The 18,996-nt window shown below is 47.2% G+C and overlaps 1 protein-coding gene across 16 annotated transcripts in view; it reads left to right on the top strand.

Annotated features, from left to right (window-relative positions):
• The window catches only part of PC (pyruvate carboxylase), a 258,381-nt gene extending 251,862 nt beyond the window's left edge, over window positions 1-6,519 (top strand). For all 16 annotated transcript variants that reach the window (XM_083417268.1, XM_083417277.1, XM_083417267.1 and 13 more), the window contains 4 exons: window positions 111-290; window positions 1,561-1,809; window positions 2,574-2,714; window positions 4,938-6,519. In XM_083417268.1, coding sequence (XP_083273394.1) covers window positions 111-290; window positions 1,561-1,809; window positions 2,574-2,714; window positions 4,938-5,186 — 819 coding nt within the window. In that variant the 3' untranslated portion in view covers window positions 5,187-6,519. The remainder of the gene's footprint in view (window positions 1-110; window positions 291-1,560; window positions 1,810-2,573; window positions 2,715-4,937) is intronic.
• Window positions 6,520-18,996: the final 12,477 nt, after the last annotated feature.

Below are 18,996 nucleotides of genomic sequence, written 5' to 3'. Positions count from 1 at the left end.
ATGCCTATTGACCATAAGGAGAACAAGTGGCTCATCGGCCCTCTCCCAAGAGGGAGCCGTCTTCTCACCTTTTCCCTCTTCTTCCCCCCACCCCTTCCTGCTCCCTGCAGGTGACGCCCTCCTCCAAGATTGTGGGCGACCTGGCGCAGTTCATGGTCCAGAACAACCTGACGCGGGAGGAAGTGGAGGCTCAGGCGGACGAGCTCTCCTTCCCGCTCTCGGTGGTGGAGTTCCTGCAGGGCTACATTGGTATCCCCTATGGGGGGTTCCCAGAGCCCTTCCGCTCCAAGGTAAGCACCTTTGGTGTCAGGCGTGGAGAGTTCTCCCCTCCCTTCTGCAACTTCCCAGATAAGAATTAACGAGCAGTTGATAGATTCATAGTCCTTTTATTACAGCGTCGTGTTCCGAGCACAAATACATAGCTCTCAGTAAGGAAGCAGTTGCCTAGTCTGATCATTCTTCCGGTTACTGCAGCATTTTGGGCACCAACAGGAAACTCCTCCCTCCCTCTGACTCCTTTCTTCTCTGATACATTCAGATCTCCGAGTCCATGGGGAGGTCCCCCACACACTCAAGAGATGTCTCCACTAGCTGCCCCCTCCCTTCTGGTTCTGTTATCATTATCTCGTAACTGGGTAACTCCCTCCTCAGCTGTTCAGCTCCTTCCTCTCTCTCTGCTTCTGAACACACTGTGAACAAGGGGGCCACTCTTCCCCCTCCAGCAATCCATCGGAGAGAAGCTGGTCTGCCACAGAATGCATTCCCCAGTCCTCATCTTCAGACCATTCCCTGACATTGGGGTTTCATGGATGATAATCATATCAGACATAGGGCTGCCACCCCTACTCACATTGTTCTTACTAACTCCCACCACCCTTCTGGTCAGTGACCAAAATAAATCAATTCATAACTCCCACCACTCACTTTACCCCTCACACAAACCCCCAGCCCCTCATACCCCTACCATTCTCACAGCTTCTTCAACCGACATTTTCTTCTCGGTTCCCTGCAACGCTGCTTTATTCCAACTTCTGTTGTTGCTTTAGACCACCAATTCTCCCTCTCCCTTTTCCCCATCTTGATTTCATGCAAATCCAGGTTTATGACGCAGCATTGCAAATCCTACACTGTGGGGGTGGTGCATTTTTATGTATTTAGGGAGAAAGCCAGGTCAATCATACTCTGAGGAGACGCTTTGAAATCAGCAGAGTTATGTTACATCAAGTCCACCGAATTCAGAAGGTCTACTCTTGAGTGGGATTAACTGGGTCACACCTCAGGAAAATCCTTCTTAAGCAAGAAGACATTACAAGATCTTTCTTCATTTCGGCTGGTAACAGCTTCCAGAGAGCTGGAGGCACAACACTAAAAGGCCCATTTCTTACATAAGCAAAGCACACCTCTGGAACATGCAGTTCTCTCAGCAGTGCCCTGTCTGAGTTTCCAGGTGGGGTGAGGTGATCTCTGGTCCTCAGTTGTTTTCCAGCCCCTGGTCAAGACCAGTCCGCCTGAGTCACCCCATCAGGGACACGAGCTGTTGTCTCCTTTGCATTCCTCCAGGTATTAAAAGACCTGCCCCGCGTTGAGGGCCGCCCGGGGGCCTCCCTTCCCCCCATGGACTTTGTGAAGTTGGAGAAGGAGCTGTGCGAACAGCACGAAGAAGAGATCACCCCAGAGGACGTTCTCTCAGCTGCTATGTACCCCAAGGTCTTCAACGAGTTCAAGGATTTCACAGCCAACTTTGGCCCCGTCGAATGCCTCAACACCCGCCTCTTCCTGGAGGGGCCGAAGATCGCGGAAGAGTTTGAGGTGACCCAAAGGGTGGTGGGGCAGAGATTCACACAAGCCCCTTTGCCAAGAGGCAGAGGGAGTGGGGCGCCTCCAACCTGGGTGTAGGTGCTCTTCCCCAGCGATCTGGGGGGGGGGGGGGGACCACCATTATCAGAAGCTGGCAATGTCTCAACGAGGGACAGTTATTTGCCCCTCCCCACACTAAGGTACCTTTGGGGCAGCAGTACCATGTAGTCAGACTGGATGTCTTTCCTAACCCAGCCTGGAAATGTCATTGCAGAGCAGATGTTTGGTCACTGAGCTAAAGTCGTGTCCTCAAAAACAAAACAAGGTTCTAGTCTGCATGTTTCTGCATAAAGGGCTGGTCTTAAATAGGAATCACCTGGATAGTTCAGGTGGTTAGAGTGCCAAGGTTGCCTGTTTGATCCCCGTATAGGATCCCCGTATAGGCTTCATATTCCTGCATTGCAGGGAGTTAGGCTACATGATTCTATGAATCTGTCTCATCAGACAGACCGTAGGTTCATTTAGCTCAGTATCCTCTTCACAGAAAGGCACAGGAAAAAGCTGCCTACTGAATCTATCTGGCTCTGCGCTATCTGCACTGACTGGCAGCAGCTCTCAGTGGGTTCCCGAAGGTGTCCCCCAGCCTTACCTGGAGATGCCAGGGATTGAACTTGGGACCTTTCTGCATGCAAAGGAGATGCTCTTCCCCTGAGCTTTAGCCTAGCAAGCCCTCCAGGGCAAGGGAACTTAGAGCTCACTGTCTTCCCGACACGTAGGTGGAGCTGGAACGTGGCAAGACCCTCCACATCAAAGCCTTGGCGCTGGGAGACTTAAACCGGGCCGGCCAGCGGGAGGTCTTCTTTGAAATGAATGGACAACTGCGCTCCATCCTGGTCAAGGACACAAAAGCCATGAAGGTAAGATTACCCTGAGGATTTTGCGTGCTGCAGCAGAAGCTAACTTTAGTTAAATGTATGTTATTATTACTATTATTACTATTATTATTATTATTATTATTATTATTATTATTTATTATTTCCCCTTCCATCTGACTGGGTTGCCCCAGCCATTCTGGGTGGCTTCCAACAAATTATAAAACCATAGTCAAACATCAAATGTTATAAACTTCCCTACACAGGGCTGCCTTCAGATGTCTTCTAAAAGTCAGGTAGTTTTTTATTTCCTTGACAACTGACGGGATGGCATTCCACGGGTGGGTGCCACTACCGAGAAGACCCTTGAACCCTTGATTGGAGCACACATTTAGTTGAAAGCTATAAAATAAAACAAGAAAGCTTATGGTTATCGAGAGCCAGTGGTAGTCTAGTAGTTAGAGTTTCAGACTAGAACATGGGAGTGACTGGGGTTCAAATGCCCCCACTGGGCCATGAGACTCACTGGATGACCTTGAAGTCCAGTCACTGATGCCTCTCATCACAATCCACCTCACAGGGTTGTTGTGGGGATTAAAAAATTGAGGGAAAACCAGGCACACTACCTTGAGCTCCTTGGGGAAAAGGTGGGGTATAAAGGCATCAAATTAATAGGAAAGAGTTTGACAGTGGAACAGACTCCCACAAGAGGTGGTACACTCTCCTTCTTGATAGGAAAGAGTTCTATAGTCCTAGCCAACTGTCTAGTTGGAGAACCAAATAAGCCATTCTTGCCCCCTCGTTCTCAGAAGATAAATCCAAAATGGCCTCACATCTCAAGGTCAAATGAGACTGGGAGGAGGAAGTTGTTAATAGGATGCAACCTAAAAAGTATCAGTCTAACTTCAAAGGGTAGAATGAGGTCAGCACAGAGTTCAAAGGTACGGGGATAATCTGGAGGTCTCTATCTGTTTAAACGCCATGCTAACCCCTTTTCTGAGTGCAGCCCAGACTTCCAACAGGTAATAAATAAGCAGGCTAGCCATGAGCAAATAAGGACCAGGGATAGATAAGTGGGTGGACAAGCTGGCGCCAAGATCCAGATCACAGCTTGCAAGATTAGACTTGCAGTTCGGGAAGATGAATCGAGTGCCCTTTCGGGTGCGTTTGTTTTGCTCGGTTTGGATGCTTCTCTAATCATTAAAATTCATCCGTGCCCTCCTGAAAAAAAAATAATCTTGCAACCAGCAATGCAAATATTAAAAATAACAAGATTCATCAGCACTGAAATGCCAGTAACAATCAGCCTGAGAGGTGGGTAAGTAGGGGGTTGAAAATACAATTCTTACTCACCAGCGGTGATTTAACAAATGACAATACAATGCTGGTATAGCATCCCTTTGGGGCCTGGTCCCTTCTCATCTGATCCAGCACCTTACCCTGCAACCTGTTCCCAACAGAGGGCTCAGCCAGACCCATCCAGGAGATCTCTAAGAGGGGGCATTAAGGAAACAGCTTCAAGCATGACAGGAGGTTCTCTTGGCTAACCGCTGAAAGCTGACAATAGACTCCCACTCCTCCTCCTCCGTGAATCTCTATCTCCAATTACATTTTTAAACTGTGAGCCAGTCTACATGTCCAGAGGACTGATATGATGTCAGCTGTCTAGGGAGTGTACTGTTTCAAATAAGGGGGTTGGCATAGTCCAGTGGCTCCTGTGTCAAAAAAACAACAGTTGAAATACCAAATTCTACACACAAAGAAATCAAAAGAGAAGTCTAGGCTATGCCTTCAGTCTAAATCTTTGGCCTTAGTAAGAGCTGAGCTGCTCAGCAGTGGAACAGACTCCCACGAGAGGTGGTGGACTCTCCATTCCTTGGAAGTTTTTAAGCAGAGGTTGGATGACCATCAGTCATGTATGCACTGAGGATTCGTGAATATTATTCAACACTATCTTAATTGTTAGTTGCAGATTTTGCTGAGTGGTTTTATTGTACTGAACCTTACTAGAATCTTGTCTATATGCCAATAAAGGTTTGAGAATTGAACACAAAAAGAAGTATGATCTAGTTGAGATGCCTGCATTGCAGGGGGTTGGACTAGATGACCCAGGCTCCTTTCCAACTCCGATTTATACCCTGGGACTACAGCTCCCATCAGCCCGCCTCTACTTGGTGCCCCAGCATCTGGGGCTGATGGGCGTTGTAGTCCAGACTGAGAAAAGCAATCCTAGCATATCATTCCTCTCCTCTCTCCCTTCTACTCCAGGAAATGCATTTCCACCCCAAAGCCCTGAAGGACGTCAAAGGCCAGATTGGGGCCCCCATGCCCGGGAAGGTGATTGACATCAAAGTGCGGGAAGGGGACCCCATCGAGAAGGGGAAGCCCCTCTGCGTCCTGAGCGCCATGAAGATGGAGACAGTGGTCAACTCGCCCTTGACGGGGACCATCAAGAAGATCTACGTCAAGCCAGAGATGAGCTTGGAAGGGGACGACCTGATCTTGGAGATCGAGTAGCCAGCCCTCCCCTGCTCCAGAAGCAGAACAACTTGTCCCACTCGCACGCACACGACCACCCACTGAAAACTGCTGTTTCCCCTCCCTCCGTTGTAACCCAAGCCCTTGCAACGAAGCCCCTCCTTCCGTAGAAACTCTTCACCTTCTCCCCACTATCCCTTGCCAGGCCTGTATTCTGAATGCTTCAGATGGGGGGGAAGCACACAGAAATAGAAGCATGGCAGCAGGGAGGGAGGGAGCGATCACTGGGTCAGGGAGACACAGCAAGCGCCCGCTGGTTCCAACTTAGGAGGCAGACAAGGAAAAGCCCCCCTTTTTTTGAGGAGGGGGTATTTCAGCTCCTGCCTCCTTTCAAGAAGGTGATGGCAATTTCAGCCCCCTCCAACAAAAGTGGAGCCTTGGAGAAAACAGACCTGAGTGGGGAAGGAGACCCCATCTCCATAGATGCACATGCGCCCTCTGCCCAGACCCCATGGACCAATTTAGCGGGGGGGAGGCAGGGAGTTGTGCTAGGGATGCCATTGTTTCCTTACCACCCCCCTCTGCTGCTGCTGCTGCTGCCCACTGCTGACTTCACTACATGCTCCCCAACCTCGGGGGAAAAATCTTCTGTAGGACAGATTTCCTTCCTCAGAGCTCCACCCCACCCTCCACACCTCTTAGAATGGTCATTTCAGGTCCAGCATTGCCTTATGGTTGGGGAGGAGGGGAGCAGGGTTAGGACCCTCCCTTCCTCTTCCATCACTCACTTCCTTAATCACTCATTACAATTGCCAAAACAGAGACTTCTTCTCAAGCCAAATTGCAGAGCAATGGGGGTGGGAGAAACCATTTTTGGGGTGGGGATGGAGCAGTTCAACTCCCTCCCCCCACATGTGATGTACAAAGCAATCCCAGTCACCAGAATGACCTAGGCCAGCTGCCACCAACATGGTAGCCCTCTGGTTTTTTTGGACTACAAATCCCATCAGCCTCAGCCAGCACGTACTGATGGGAGTTGTAGTCCAAAATGGCCGTGTTGGCCTCAGATGGTGTGTTGTTTACAGGGTTGTTCACCGAGGGCTGGGAGGGGAACCAGGGTGAGGTCCCCTCTTCCTCCTCCTCCCGCCCGTGGGTGAGGGAACAAAACGGAATAATGGAGCGCAAATCATTTCGACTCCACACTGAGGAACTGAACTGAGCCAGCCGGCATGTCGGCATCTGAAGAATCATGGGATTTTTTGATGAGACCAGCAGGTGAAACGTGGGATCCACAGAAATTTCACTTGAAAGAAACGAAATCTATATATAAATATCTATATAAATATCTCTATATAAAAGCTCATCAAGACAATCCTGTGAGTGGCGTGTAGATCAAGGGAGGGTCTGTGTGGGTGTGATGGCGTCTCTCCCTCAGACAGAAGAAACTGAACGCTGGAAGAAGATTCAGGACAGATAGAGGACCTCTTCACGCCGTGCAGAGCTAAATTGTGGAACTCCCCTCCACAGGAGACAGTGGCGGTTACTAGGCATAATGGCCCTGCTCTGCCTCCGCAGTCACAGGCAATAATGCTTCTGTATACCAATTGCTGGAAGCCACAGGAAGGGGGGGGGATCTTGGGATCAGGTCCCGCTTGCAGGTTTCCCACATGCATCTTGTTGGCCCCTATGAGAGCAGAAGGCTGGACCAGATGCCTGTTGCCTGACTCTGAACTCTGGCTCCCTCTGGTTGCTGCTTAAATGCCCAAACGCTTCTCAACACTTTGCACGCAACCTTTTGCCAGGTCACAGGGTGTGGTCCAGGGGTGGCTAATGGCTTTGGGGAGCTCCAGGGGCCGCGTTCACATTTTTCAAAACTTTTTGGGGCCGCACAGCAGCAGCTGGTCTGTGCGACCTCCCCTCCACATTCTTCCTATGAATGTTGGGCACACAACTCCCCTCCCTCCCTCCAGCTGATCACCCCCTCCTCAAATGATCAGTCTGATGATGGGTTAGGAGGGGGGCAATCTGCACCCTCTTGTGTACTGGGCTGGGGGAGAGACCAAGGGCTCTGCCTATTTTAATCACCAAGATGGAGGGGGGTCCTTGGGAGGCCAGAAAAGCATGGATTAGCTGGGGTGGGGGCTGATTCAGCTCACCATATCTCATGCCACGTCCCTCTCCCCTTTTAAAAAATATCTTTGTTTGGTACACTGCAAGACACAGTGCCTGTGTGTCTCTGCCCACCCACCACCTTAATTTGCCCAGAAGCACAAGCTGGAGCTGGGTGTGGGTGAGAAAGAATGAGACAGGAGTCACGTTCAGTGTTGGACAAGATGAGTCTCTGTTTTTTAAATAGCTGCACAAGCTACAGTTCTCAACAATAGGTTTCCCAGATTGGGGGGGGGGGGGCAATGCGCACACTACATCCTGATTCCAGGCAATTCTGTTGGCGCCCCAGAGCTCACAAGAAGCCCTGGCAGCAAGAGTGATAGAAGGGACCCTGAGGATAATATAGTCCAACCCCCTGCAATGCAAGAATAGGCAACTGTCCCAAGTGGGGATTGAACCTGCAGCCTTGACCTTATCAGCACCACGCTCTAACCAACTGAGCAATCCAATCCTCTGAAAGTCAGCCCACACTTGCATAACTTATCATAAGCACACTTGCATCATAGGATCCTGTGTTCCACAAGTCTGCTTCTACTACCACCCTGACGTGAAGCAAAAAAAAAAGCCCCCCCCCTTCCTCAGGGGCAGAGGAAGGGGGCGGTGGGGGTGGATCTGCCCTGGGTGTCATCACTGAGGGGGGTGACATTTGGCATGCCGCCCGCCCGTGACTCCCAAGCCGTCGGGGGAAGGGGCAGAGCTGCGCCGCCTTGCCAGTGGCCTTCCCCCCTCCGTTTTGACAGCTATGGGGAGGCTTGGGAGTCATGGGCAGGGGGGCGCCGTTGCCCCCTCGCTCCTGGGCTGCTTCCTGGGGGGGAGCCTCCCCTGAGCTGCCAAAGGAAGAGGGAAGGGAGGAAGGCTGCTAGCAAAGCAACACGGCTCCCTCTCCTGCTGCTGCCGCCACCCAGGAAGCAGCCCACCATGGGTGGCTCACCCCCTTGGACGCTCCCCATGGCCCCACCCCTGGGTGCACAGAATGTGTGCCGCTCCAGGTGCGCCTCTGCCCTTCCTGCCTTTCAGGTGAGCATCCAAGCTGGCTCTGACATCCAGTTTCTCCCCCAGGCCACAACTTCCCTGTCCCATTAGCTTGGGGTCTGGAAGAGGAGGGCTTAGAAGAACCCAGTGCAGCAAGGAGTAGGCAGTAGATTTGCCAACTTTTTAATCTGACATTGCTCCTGTGGTATTAACTACCACCTTCTGTTACGGAAATTGAACAGGGGGAGCTTCTTCAAACATCAGAAGGCAAAGCAATGGGGAAAGTCTGCTAAATTTCAGCACAGCCAGCAGCTGCTGAAAGGCACAGAAGCCCTCCCTGCACATGGAAGTTAGCAACCTTTCTAGGGAGACTCTCCCACAGACTCACTAAACTCCTCTGCCCAGGTTGTTCTCCTGCCTCTGCTTAGAACTACCTCCCCCCACGCAGCCTCTGCTTCACCAAAATGAGGAAATGCCGACTTCAAAGCATCTTCTTATTAACACGTCAATTATTCTTAAGCTATTATTGTCTTTTCAAACTGAGAAGTGAATTTTCAGAGAATTAAGTGAGCACTCAGCGGGGGCTGCTGAGACACAGCTCAGCTGGCTCTTCACAGCTGTAATTAGCTACCTACACACACACACACGTGTGTGTGTGTGTGTGTGTGTGTGTGTGGCAGGGAAGAGTGAGGTGGCGTGCAGGTCATAAGAAAGAAAAAGCAGCATTGTGCTCTGCTTTCAAAGGTGAATGTTTGAGGACATTCCGTAGTAGTAAAGTGGCTGTTTCGTGTAAGGAAATTTGAGGTGCACAAAGAAAGGAGGAACCATATAGGGGGGAAATGGGTTTTAAAAAATATAAATATTTTTGCACAGTCAATGGTCAAGAAGGTGGTTTATGCATGTGCTATGGAGGCTTGTCAGGGGCAGGAGGGACTCATCAACCTGGGAAGGTAGCCTACCTAGGAGAAGGAAAACTCTGACCCTAAATCTCCGCAGCCTTGCGGGATATCTTTGGGAGAAGAAAAAGCTAAGGAGTATCACCTCCTGGCAAATAGAAGGGGAAGAAATAGAGGCAGTGAGAGATTTTACTTTCTAGGGCTCCATGATCACTGCAGATGGTGACAGCAGCCACGAAATTAAAAGACGCCTGCTTCTTGGGAGAAAAGCAATGACAAACCTAGACAGCATCTTAAAAAGTAGAGACATCACCTTGCCAATAAAGGTCCGTATAGTAAAAGCTATGGTTTTCCCAGTAGTGATGTATGGAAGTGAAAGCTGGACCATAAAGAAGGCTGATCGCAGAAGAATTGATGCTTTTGAATTATGGTGCTGGAGGAGACTCTTGAGAGTCCCATGGACTGCAAGAAGATCAAACCGATCCATTCTGAAGGAAATCAGCCCTGAGTGCTCACTGGAAGGACAGATCGTGAAGCTGAGGCTCCAATACTTTGGCCACCTCATGAGAAGAGAAGACTCCCTGGAAAAGACCCTGGTGTTGGGAAAGATGGAGGGCACAAGGAGAAGGGGAAGACAGAGGACGAGATGGTTGGACAGTGTTCTCAAAGCTACCAGCATGAGTTTGACCAAACTGCGGGAGGCAGTGGAAGACAGGAGTGCCTGGCGTGCTCTGGTCCATGGGGTCACGAAGAGTCGGACACGACTAAACGACTAAACAACAAAAACCCTGCTCAACTCCAATGTGCAATCCCAAAAGCTGCCTCCTGGCAACTCCTGCAGCCAAGCTGGTGCCAAATGTCTTGCTCTGCTTTCCTTGGGACCACATCAGTGAGGCTGAGAGGGGGGTCTTGTCTGGGCAGCTCAGGACCTTCCAGGCATGTTACTTGGGTGCTGGTAATGCAGCGGTTTGACCTCCCCACTGGAGGAGGGGAGTGGCATCCCTGTTCCCAAAGGGCAAAAAATGGAAGCATCTGGACTGGTGCAAAGTATTCCATCTCTATAGAGAAAAGAGAAACTTCTTACAGCTTTCTCTTTCCACTTCTGCCACCTTGTTAACTAAATATTAAAAAGTCACGCTGAAACAATAATCTCCTGAGTCTGGCTTGCATTTGTAATTGCAAATGCCTGCCCATGGCCCATTTTGCCAAAAAATTGCAAATTTAATTACAAGCTTCAAGTCTCTAAGCTTGAGTTTAGCTTCTTTGAATTTGTAGAAAGTCTCTGAAACTCACTGCTGCCTGCACTCCAGTCTCCAAGCAGCGGCAGACCCCAGGGATGCCTATGCTTACCCAGGATTCAGTTTCCTTGGAATGACAGTCAGTGGAGACTGCGACATCCTTAAGATATATGGCTTGGTTTACACATATATTTACAACCTGAGCATAGAGTGGAGGGGCTCACAGTATTAGTGCCATAACAGAACTTGCTTAGGTTAGGTTTCCAGGAAAGCCACAGCTTGGGGTCCAGTGCAGAGCAAGACACACCTCTGTGTCCCCAGCTTCCAGCATCAGGCAAACTTAAACATAAAACTATCCCATATGCAGCCCCCCTTGGCCTATTCTCCATCCTACAATAACTTGGCATCCAGGCAAGAGAGGTAGCAAAATGCTGCCCATTTGTTACTATGGCAACAGAGCAACTTCTTTGGATATGGTAAATAGCAGTACTTAACTGACCAGCCAAGGTCATTATGTTAACAAAGGAACTTTCTGGGTGCTTCTGCAGCCTCTTCTATTAGATTCTAAGCCAGCGTGGAAGGGACCTAGTGTATCATCTAGACTGACCCTGCAAAAAAAGAGAAACCCCTCCAAAATATCTGTTTTTATCTATGCAACACCCTTCTCCAATGTTTTGTGCTACAACTCCAGGCTGATGGAAGTCATAATCCAGAATATCTGGTGGGCTGGGGAAGCCTACAGCATTCAAAGTGCTTTACAGCCACTTTAACCATTACAACAGCCTGCAAATTCATGCAGAGTTGAGTTTCGAACCAGTCACATCCCGGGTTGCAGCAAAGCCTTCCTTTCAGCTGCTGCTGCTGCTGGCCTTGACAACAACCTCTGGGCGCAAATGAGCCTTTCAATTTGCATTGTGCTGCTCCTTTTCCTGCCCATAAAGCATCTTCAAATTGAATTCACAGGCGGAGGGATTCAAAGAGCCAATCGATAGCATTAACAATTCATGATTCATGCTGGGTTAATTATGAGGCAACAAGGCCAGAGCTCAGTCAAGGTCACGCCATTGCCTGCCTCTGCTCTACACAGCCTCTCCCAGCCCCTGAAAAGCTTCCAACACCCGACTGCCCCTTTGAAGGGAGAAAAAATCCTTTGGAGGGACACCCCATGAGCACTGAAGGACCAGCCTAATCAGGCAGCAAAATTAAGTGTCGATAATTTCCCATGAACTCCATGTCCAAAATCATCCCTTATGGGAGAAGGAGGTGAACTCCCTGCACTCAGAAAGCTCACTTGTCAGGGAGCATCTGCTGAACGTGCAAAGGGCATATCCACACATTCACCACTTGCAATCAGAAGCAACCACCTGGACCACCTAATTCTGCTGCATCTATCTATGTCTCCACCTTTCATCCAAAGATCCCAGGGTGATTCACAGCATGAAAATAGAGGATAAAGGCACAAAATAATTAAACAAAGCAAAACAATAACCCAAAAACTCAAATAACAACAACAACAAAACATTTAAAAGGCTGCAGAATATTAATCGGCCCAAAGTCTGGTTGAACATTTTTGCCTGGCACCAAAGATGTATAATGAAGGTGCCAGGCAAAACTCCCTGGGGAGAGCATTCCACAAATGGGGAGCCACCACAGAAAAGGCCCACTCATGTCACCCTCATGGTGACTATTTCACGCAGCTTTGTAACTGCACAAGAGCAATTTTGATATTTTTTTTTCCTTTAAAAAAAGAAGCGTGTGTGTGTGAGAGAGAGAGACTTCTGGTGCATGTATGTAAGTCCTTTTAAAGTTCAAGAGTATTTTACCCACTTGAAAACTTATTTTCCAAACCTCACTATTCTCCCCCTCCACTCATTGAACAAGGCTCTTTCTTGACATCCTTTCATAATCTTCCTCCCCTTTGGAGTGAAATTGACTAGATCAGAATACAGTGGATTTCATCGCTGTAGAAAAGAGGGAAAGAGTGTGCATGCAATCTGCATCTTGAGGCAAACAGGAGATCAGCACCTTGCTATTAAAGTACATTTAAAGCATGCAGCTTCCCCAAAAGAATTCTGGGGACTGTAGTCCCCCCCCCACACACACACACACAATTCCCAGCATTCTTAGCAAACGACAGCTCCCAGGATTCTTTGGAGGAAGCCATGTTCTTTAAATGTGTGTTGAATGTGCTTTAAATGTATGGTGTGATTGCAAGCCTAAATGCAGGCCTGCATCACCCAGTCGCCTTTTTGTTAATTCTCCCCTCTTCTCACCCTGTTCCCACCACTTCTTTGAGTAATATCTAGCCTGAGAAAAACCTCTGGAGAACTCAAAATGCCTCTCGTTTATGACATATTTTGGTTGGTCCAAATAAATCTATTGCCCACCTGTGAGTTTAGGTAAATAAACCATCTTCCTTGGCTGTGGCAAAATTTGTCACCAACACTGACACTCTCACGTTCAGGTGTTTCTCATTTCTTAAAGGGCTTTTAGCACAGGCCCACAATATGAATTTGCATAACATTTGCATATGTCAATATATTTGTATTGATACCTCTGGTCAAATTAAGATGTTGATTGGCTGGGATTGCACCAGAGCTGTACTCTGCACTGCGCTCAACTAAAATTAATAATAATAATAATATTTTTAAAAATATTTTTATTTTGCAAATTACAGTACGATAAATTACAGCAATGACAAAGCAGTTACAGATCTCTCGGGTGTCATTATTACAGTATATTCTTTTATATATATTTTTATATAAACCATTTCCATTGGTTTATTGAATGCTTACAGATAAATTATAAACAGATAAAAACATTGACAGGATTATTGTAATAACCTGCAGTTTCATAGGAGTATATATTTAAAGGAGATGAATAAATGAGCAAATTAAGTGAATATGGATATGCAGAAGATATTAAAAACAAATTTAAGGAACCACAGAAAGAGGGGGAAGGAAGTCAAGTTTTGAAATGCCAAAATGATTGTAAAATTAGTGAAATGTATAAACTTGAAAAGTATAAATAAAATTTTAAAAAAGAAAAAAATCTATAGGCATTAAAATCAGAGAGAAAAAATCAGTAAAACAACTATCTGATATAGCCCCTCCAAAATCCTGGGTGGGTAGTTGGAGGTTGTGAACTCTCAAGAGAAGGATTTATGAGCATTAGGAATGGAAACCATTCCATGTCAAATTGATTAGATATAGCTTCGCCCCTCACTTTCTGCATATCATGTGTCAAATCTTTCCATGACACCGAGACGCCAAAAACTCTTATAATAATTTTGTGATCAAAAAAATCAGAGGACATTTTCCAGTCTCTGACTTTTGTTGATCTGACTGCAACCAAAAGGACATTGCTAAGATCTTTATGGCCGGTTAATTTAATAGTAATGATAACAACAACAAACAACAGCAACAGAAATGGAGGACAAGGGGCAGAAGATTTAGAGCTCTGCACAAAAGACCCAGGACTCAGCCCCCCCCCCCCCGCCCAGGCTACCTGCAAACACTCCTGGTACTTATCAAGGTACCAAATACTGGATTAGTCCTAGCAGCATGGCAGCCATCAGGGGAACCTTGCTCTTCCGTAGGACCATCCCTGCCATGCAACAGATTGGGGGGTTCAGAAACCGCCATGCTTCAAGTTGGAGGGGGCAGATGAAGTGCTGAGGGCCTGTCAGAACGGTACCATTTTCAGAAGGGTTCCCACTATGCAGCAAAAATGGCAGCATCTTGTAACAGCTTAAAGACACTTTATCAGATGAACAGAATGTCATCCTGAGTTGGGTGCAGCAAGAGTTCTTTAAATTGTTGGTCCTAACATAGGTGGGAGTTTCAAAAGACCAGCACAACTCCTCTGCAATGATCAGCCTAAACATGCACTTTCCAGATGGGCAGTTAATTCTAGGAGTCTGCTGAAGCAAAAATCAACAGTAGGCCTTGTGACACCCCTTAGAGACCGACCAGTTATGCCACGGAAGAAGACCCTCCAGGTGTCCCTATTTTCCAGGGACAGTCCCTGTTTCTGATTTGATCTTGGAAGGTTCCACTATCCCTTAGGATGTCCCTATTTTCATCAGAGAATTGTAGGAAGGTATAGAGTCATGCAACCCCTGAGCCAAGAAGATAAGTAATTATATAACCTTTAGAAGACATCTGAAGGCAATCCTGCATAGGGAAGTTTTTTTAATGTTTAATGATTTATTATTTTTTATGTAAGTTGGAAGCCGCCCAGAGTGGCTGCGGCAACCCAGTCAGATAGGTGGGGCAGAAATAGGAGGAGGAGGAGGAGGATAGAAAAGGACATCCCTATTTTCATCAGGAAAATGTTGCAGAGTATGTAGCAGAAGTTTTAATGGACTAGTGCCCACTTCACCAGATGCATCCATCAGACTAAAATGGACAGGTGAATACATGAAAGCTCATCCCATAATACAAGCTGCCAGTCCTTAAGCCTGAAAGTTTAATGTGTATAGTAGGGTTTTCACCTGTCTTGTATAATACAGTGGTACCTTGGTTGTCAAATGGCTTAGCTCCTGAACAAATCAGCTCCCGAATGTCACAAACCCTGAAGTAAGTGTTCCGGTTTATGAACGTTTTTTGGAAGCCAAACTTCCAACATGGCTTCTGCAGCTTAACTTGAGTGCAGGAAGTTCCTGCAGCCAATCGGAAGTCACGCTTTGGTTTTCGAACGGTTTTGGGAGTTGAACGGACTCCCAGAATGGATTAAGTTTGATAACCAGGGTACCACTGTACAGGATTGTCCTGTATGTATTTCATGAAACCACATGCATTTAAGCTCTGGGTAGCCAAGCACAGACAGATTTACAAATTCGTGTGTGACAAATTCCAGAGGGGCTATCCTGTTAGGCTGCTATAGATTGTAATGGATTGTTTTAAAGTCACTTCAGCACCAGATGAAAAGAAAAAGAAAAAGTCCCCCACTCTGTCCTATATTTTGCCAGAATATAGGCAAACCTATAGGTTGTACAGTAGTGGGTGGCAAAATTTAAGACAGCTTTACTAGGTCAGAAAAACAGCAGCAGCTGGGAATTCACAAAAGTGGAGTCCACTGGCCTCCAAATAACACAGGCTTATTTCCTCGCCTTAGCTTTACACATGTGTAGAATGAAGTCATGTTCTCCTAGGAAAAGCAGGCCTGTATTATCAGAGCTGGATGCCTGATTCAGCGGGAACAAAGTGCCTACTTTCTATCAAACTGTCTCAAGGTTGTTTTTCCTGCACAAACCGTTCTTGACACATTCTTAATGCAGCCTGAGTAAGCAGATTCTCCTAACGGTACCCGTTTCACACACTGTTTTTGCATTTCTTCACATGTATAAATCAATGTGTTTATCCACCACAGGCATCACAAGCCTTCAGTTGTCCCAGTGAGTGTAGATAAGATTGTTAGCATCTTTCTTAGTTCTACCTGATGAGCTCTGTGTATCTCGCTACCTTGCATATTCCACCTGCAGAAGCCTTGTCCTAAACAACTCACTCTGTGTGTGTGTGTGTGTGTGTGTGTTATATCACACCATTGACACAGGCTAAGGGCTCCTCCAGCAACCGATTTCTTGGGCACATTCATTCTGATTTGCTTGCATAAAGCTCAGTTGGCAGAGCATGAACCTCTTCATCTCAGGGTTGTGGGTTCGAGCAAAAGGATTCCTGAATTGCGGGGTTGGACTAGATGACCCTCGTGGTCCCTTCCAGCTCTACAATTCTGTGATTCTACATGGAGGTTAGACTGTATCCAGTCTTGGTAAGCACTCGTTCTTATTTGTATGCAGTTGTTATTTTATTATATTATATTTATATATTTTTAAATTGATATACCACTTGATTGTAAAACAAAGTAACGACCTCAAAGCCGTTTTCAAAAAGAAGTTAGACGACAGTAAATATGATTTACCCGCAGTGTATTTATTTATACATCTTCCCATTAATCATTCATCTGTTCCACACTTTCCAATGTGTTTCCAAACCACAGAGAGTCCTGGTTGTTCAGGTTTTTTAATGTGGATTTGTTGCACTACTGCAACAGACACTTTAAAGGACTTTAATTGTGCAAACCAAAAGTTCCCTGCACGTTCTTGAATCCGTCCCACAAAACAGTGGTAGTCTGAAGGCAACCCCATCCCCTCCGATTTGATTGGAGTAGGGAGCACTTTCATATACTGTGGTCAAGGAAGCATGTAGCAGCTGCAGTTCTTCACAGAGAACATTGTACATATTATCACTCAAACTGTGGATTACACCTCCAAAGCCTAGCTGACAATCACACATCCACCTTTAGAGGTTATTTTCAAACTATGCTGATGTTTTACGTGCACATCCTTCCCTTCTTCATTAGCTGAGTGTTGCAGCTCAGTTGCAAATCTGGCTACAGTCTAATCATCGAGTGACCTCCAGATTTTGTCAGACTTCAACTTCCATCATCCACAACGATGGGAGACGTAGTCTCACTGCATCTGGAAAACACCACATGGGCTAAATTGACTTTAGAGCTAAATTGGCTTTAGAACCAGCAGGCAGGCAAGCTTATTCAAAGCCTCTGCCTCATCCCCTGTTATATCAATCATCCAAAAAGATGTTATTTTATTTTATTTGGTGGCCCCAACATAACAGTGAAGCAAAGAGTTGCAGGTGCTTGCCACACCTTGGAAATTTGGAATAACATTGCAGCCTAGTGGTCAGAAAGAGCAAGTGAAGGTGGATTTCACATAAATGACTCCTTAATTCTCCCACTTCACATAATCAATGCTGGGCATTTTTAACATATCACAGAATCAGAGTTGTTGAGTTGCCTCTGTCCTTCACATTTGAACCCATTGGTTCAGGACCTACTATCTATCAAACTGTCTCAACCTGATTAGTGTGAGATATGGGTTGGCCTCATCAGTGGGAGAGATCATCATGTCTCACTGGTCAGCTACTGCCGCCCTTAAGCCAGGCTGCCCCCGGGCGATGAAGGGCTGATCCTCCACCTGCTTCAGAGGGTGCTTGGAGCTCAGAGTCTCACTCGACAAGCGGTCTGAACTTCTGCACCAGGCAAAAAAGCAAAGAAACAACCCCTCTTGTGCTTAGCAAGCTTGAACATCGGGACTATGTACCCTGGCTTGTCTACTGACCAGTTGCAGGTCAACGACTGACAGAAGACAGGCATCACTGACCGTGAACAGAAAACACTCAACATGGACCTTGTCGCTCTGCAGGAGACCAGACTCGCCGCAAATGGCTGCCTCCAAAAGAACAAATAGATCAGTTCTTATATGTGTAATGTCCAAATAGAAGCTTTTTGTGTTCCACGTATGTCTTAGTGAATACAAGTCTCAAACGTAACTACTGTACTTTAAGGAGCAGTACTCGCAAAAGATGAACTTTTCTTTGTAATGTTCCACAGCTGCCTTTGCAAAGTATGCAGCTGCTGTATGCAGGTATCAGACGAAGGATACAAAAGATCTTAACATAATCAAAATCCTACCATTTTTCAATTTCTAGGGTTTTGGGGGTCCCCACCCCCAAATCTATACAAACCAAGGAACTTGACCAGGCTGTCAAGAGGGTCCTGGACTGTGAACACCTATTCCTGCTGGGAGATTTCAGTGCCACAGCAATAAAACCATTAAAATAAGGTTACCAGGCGTCCCCGTTTCCAGGGGGCAGTCCCCGGATTTACAAATCAGTCCCCATACAAACTCCATTGAAATTGAAATGTGTCCCCGGATTCATTGAAAAAAATCAGGTAACCTTACATTAGGTAAAGGTAAAGGGACCCTGACCATTAGGCCCAGTCGTGGCCGACTCTGGGGTTGCGGCGCTCATTTCGCTCTATAGGCTGAGGGAGCCGGCGTTTGTCCGCAGACAGCTTCCGGGTCATGTGGCCAGCATGACTAAGCCGCTTCTGGCGAACCAGAGCAGCGCACGGAAACGCCGTTTACCTTCCCACTGGAGCAGTACCTATTTATCTACTTGCACTTTGACGTGTTTTCGAACTGCTAGGTTGGCAGGAGCAGGGACCGGGCAACGAGAGCTCACCCTGTCACAGGGATTCAAACTGCCGACCTTCTGATCGGCAAGCCCTAGGCTCTGTGGTTTAACCCACAGTGCCACCCACATCTAACCTTACATTAAAAACCTGTTAAAAGAGTTATTTGGGAAGACAGACTGGTTTTTAAACCACTCTGGAAACTGTAGCTCTGGAAAGGCAATAGGCTCTCTTCACAACTCTCAGCACTCTTAACAAACTACAGCTCTCAGAATTATTTGGGGGAAGAAACCAGTACTGTTTATGGTGATATCACAGTGCTTTAAATGTATGGTGTGAATGTGGCTTATGGTGACTCAGTCTGATACAACCCAGTGTTTAAAATAGCGCCTGGGAATCTGGTCAGGACTTTCCCTTGCATTCTGGTCAAAAATCCCTCTCCAAGCTGCTGTTTCCCCAGGGAAGGGAGCTGCTGGCAGCCCCCCCCCCCCCCCACACACCTCGGGGTCCCCTGCCTAATTCCTCTCCTCCCTTCCCTGCCAGGCTGCGGTTAAAATGACAAAACATAAATTTGTG

The sequence above is a fragment of the Podarcis tiliguerta genome (genome assembly GCF_965153285.1).
Source record: "Podarcis tiliguerta genome assembly, chromosome: 16".
Taxonomy (NCBI): domain Eukaryota; kingdom Metazoa; phylum Chordata; class Lepidosauria; order Squamata; family Lacertidae; genus Podarcis; species Podarcis tiliguerta.
Note: the sequence above shows the minus strand (reverse complement) of the source record. Positions and strands in the feature narration are given on the sequence as shown.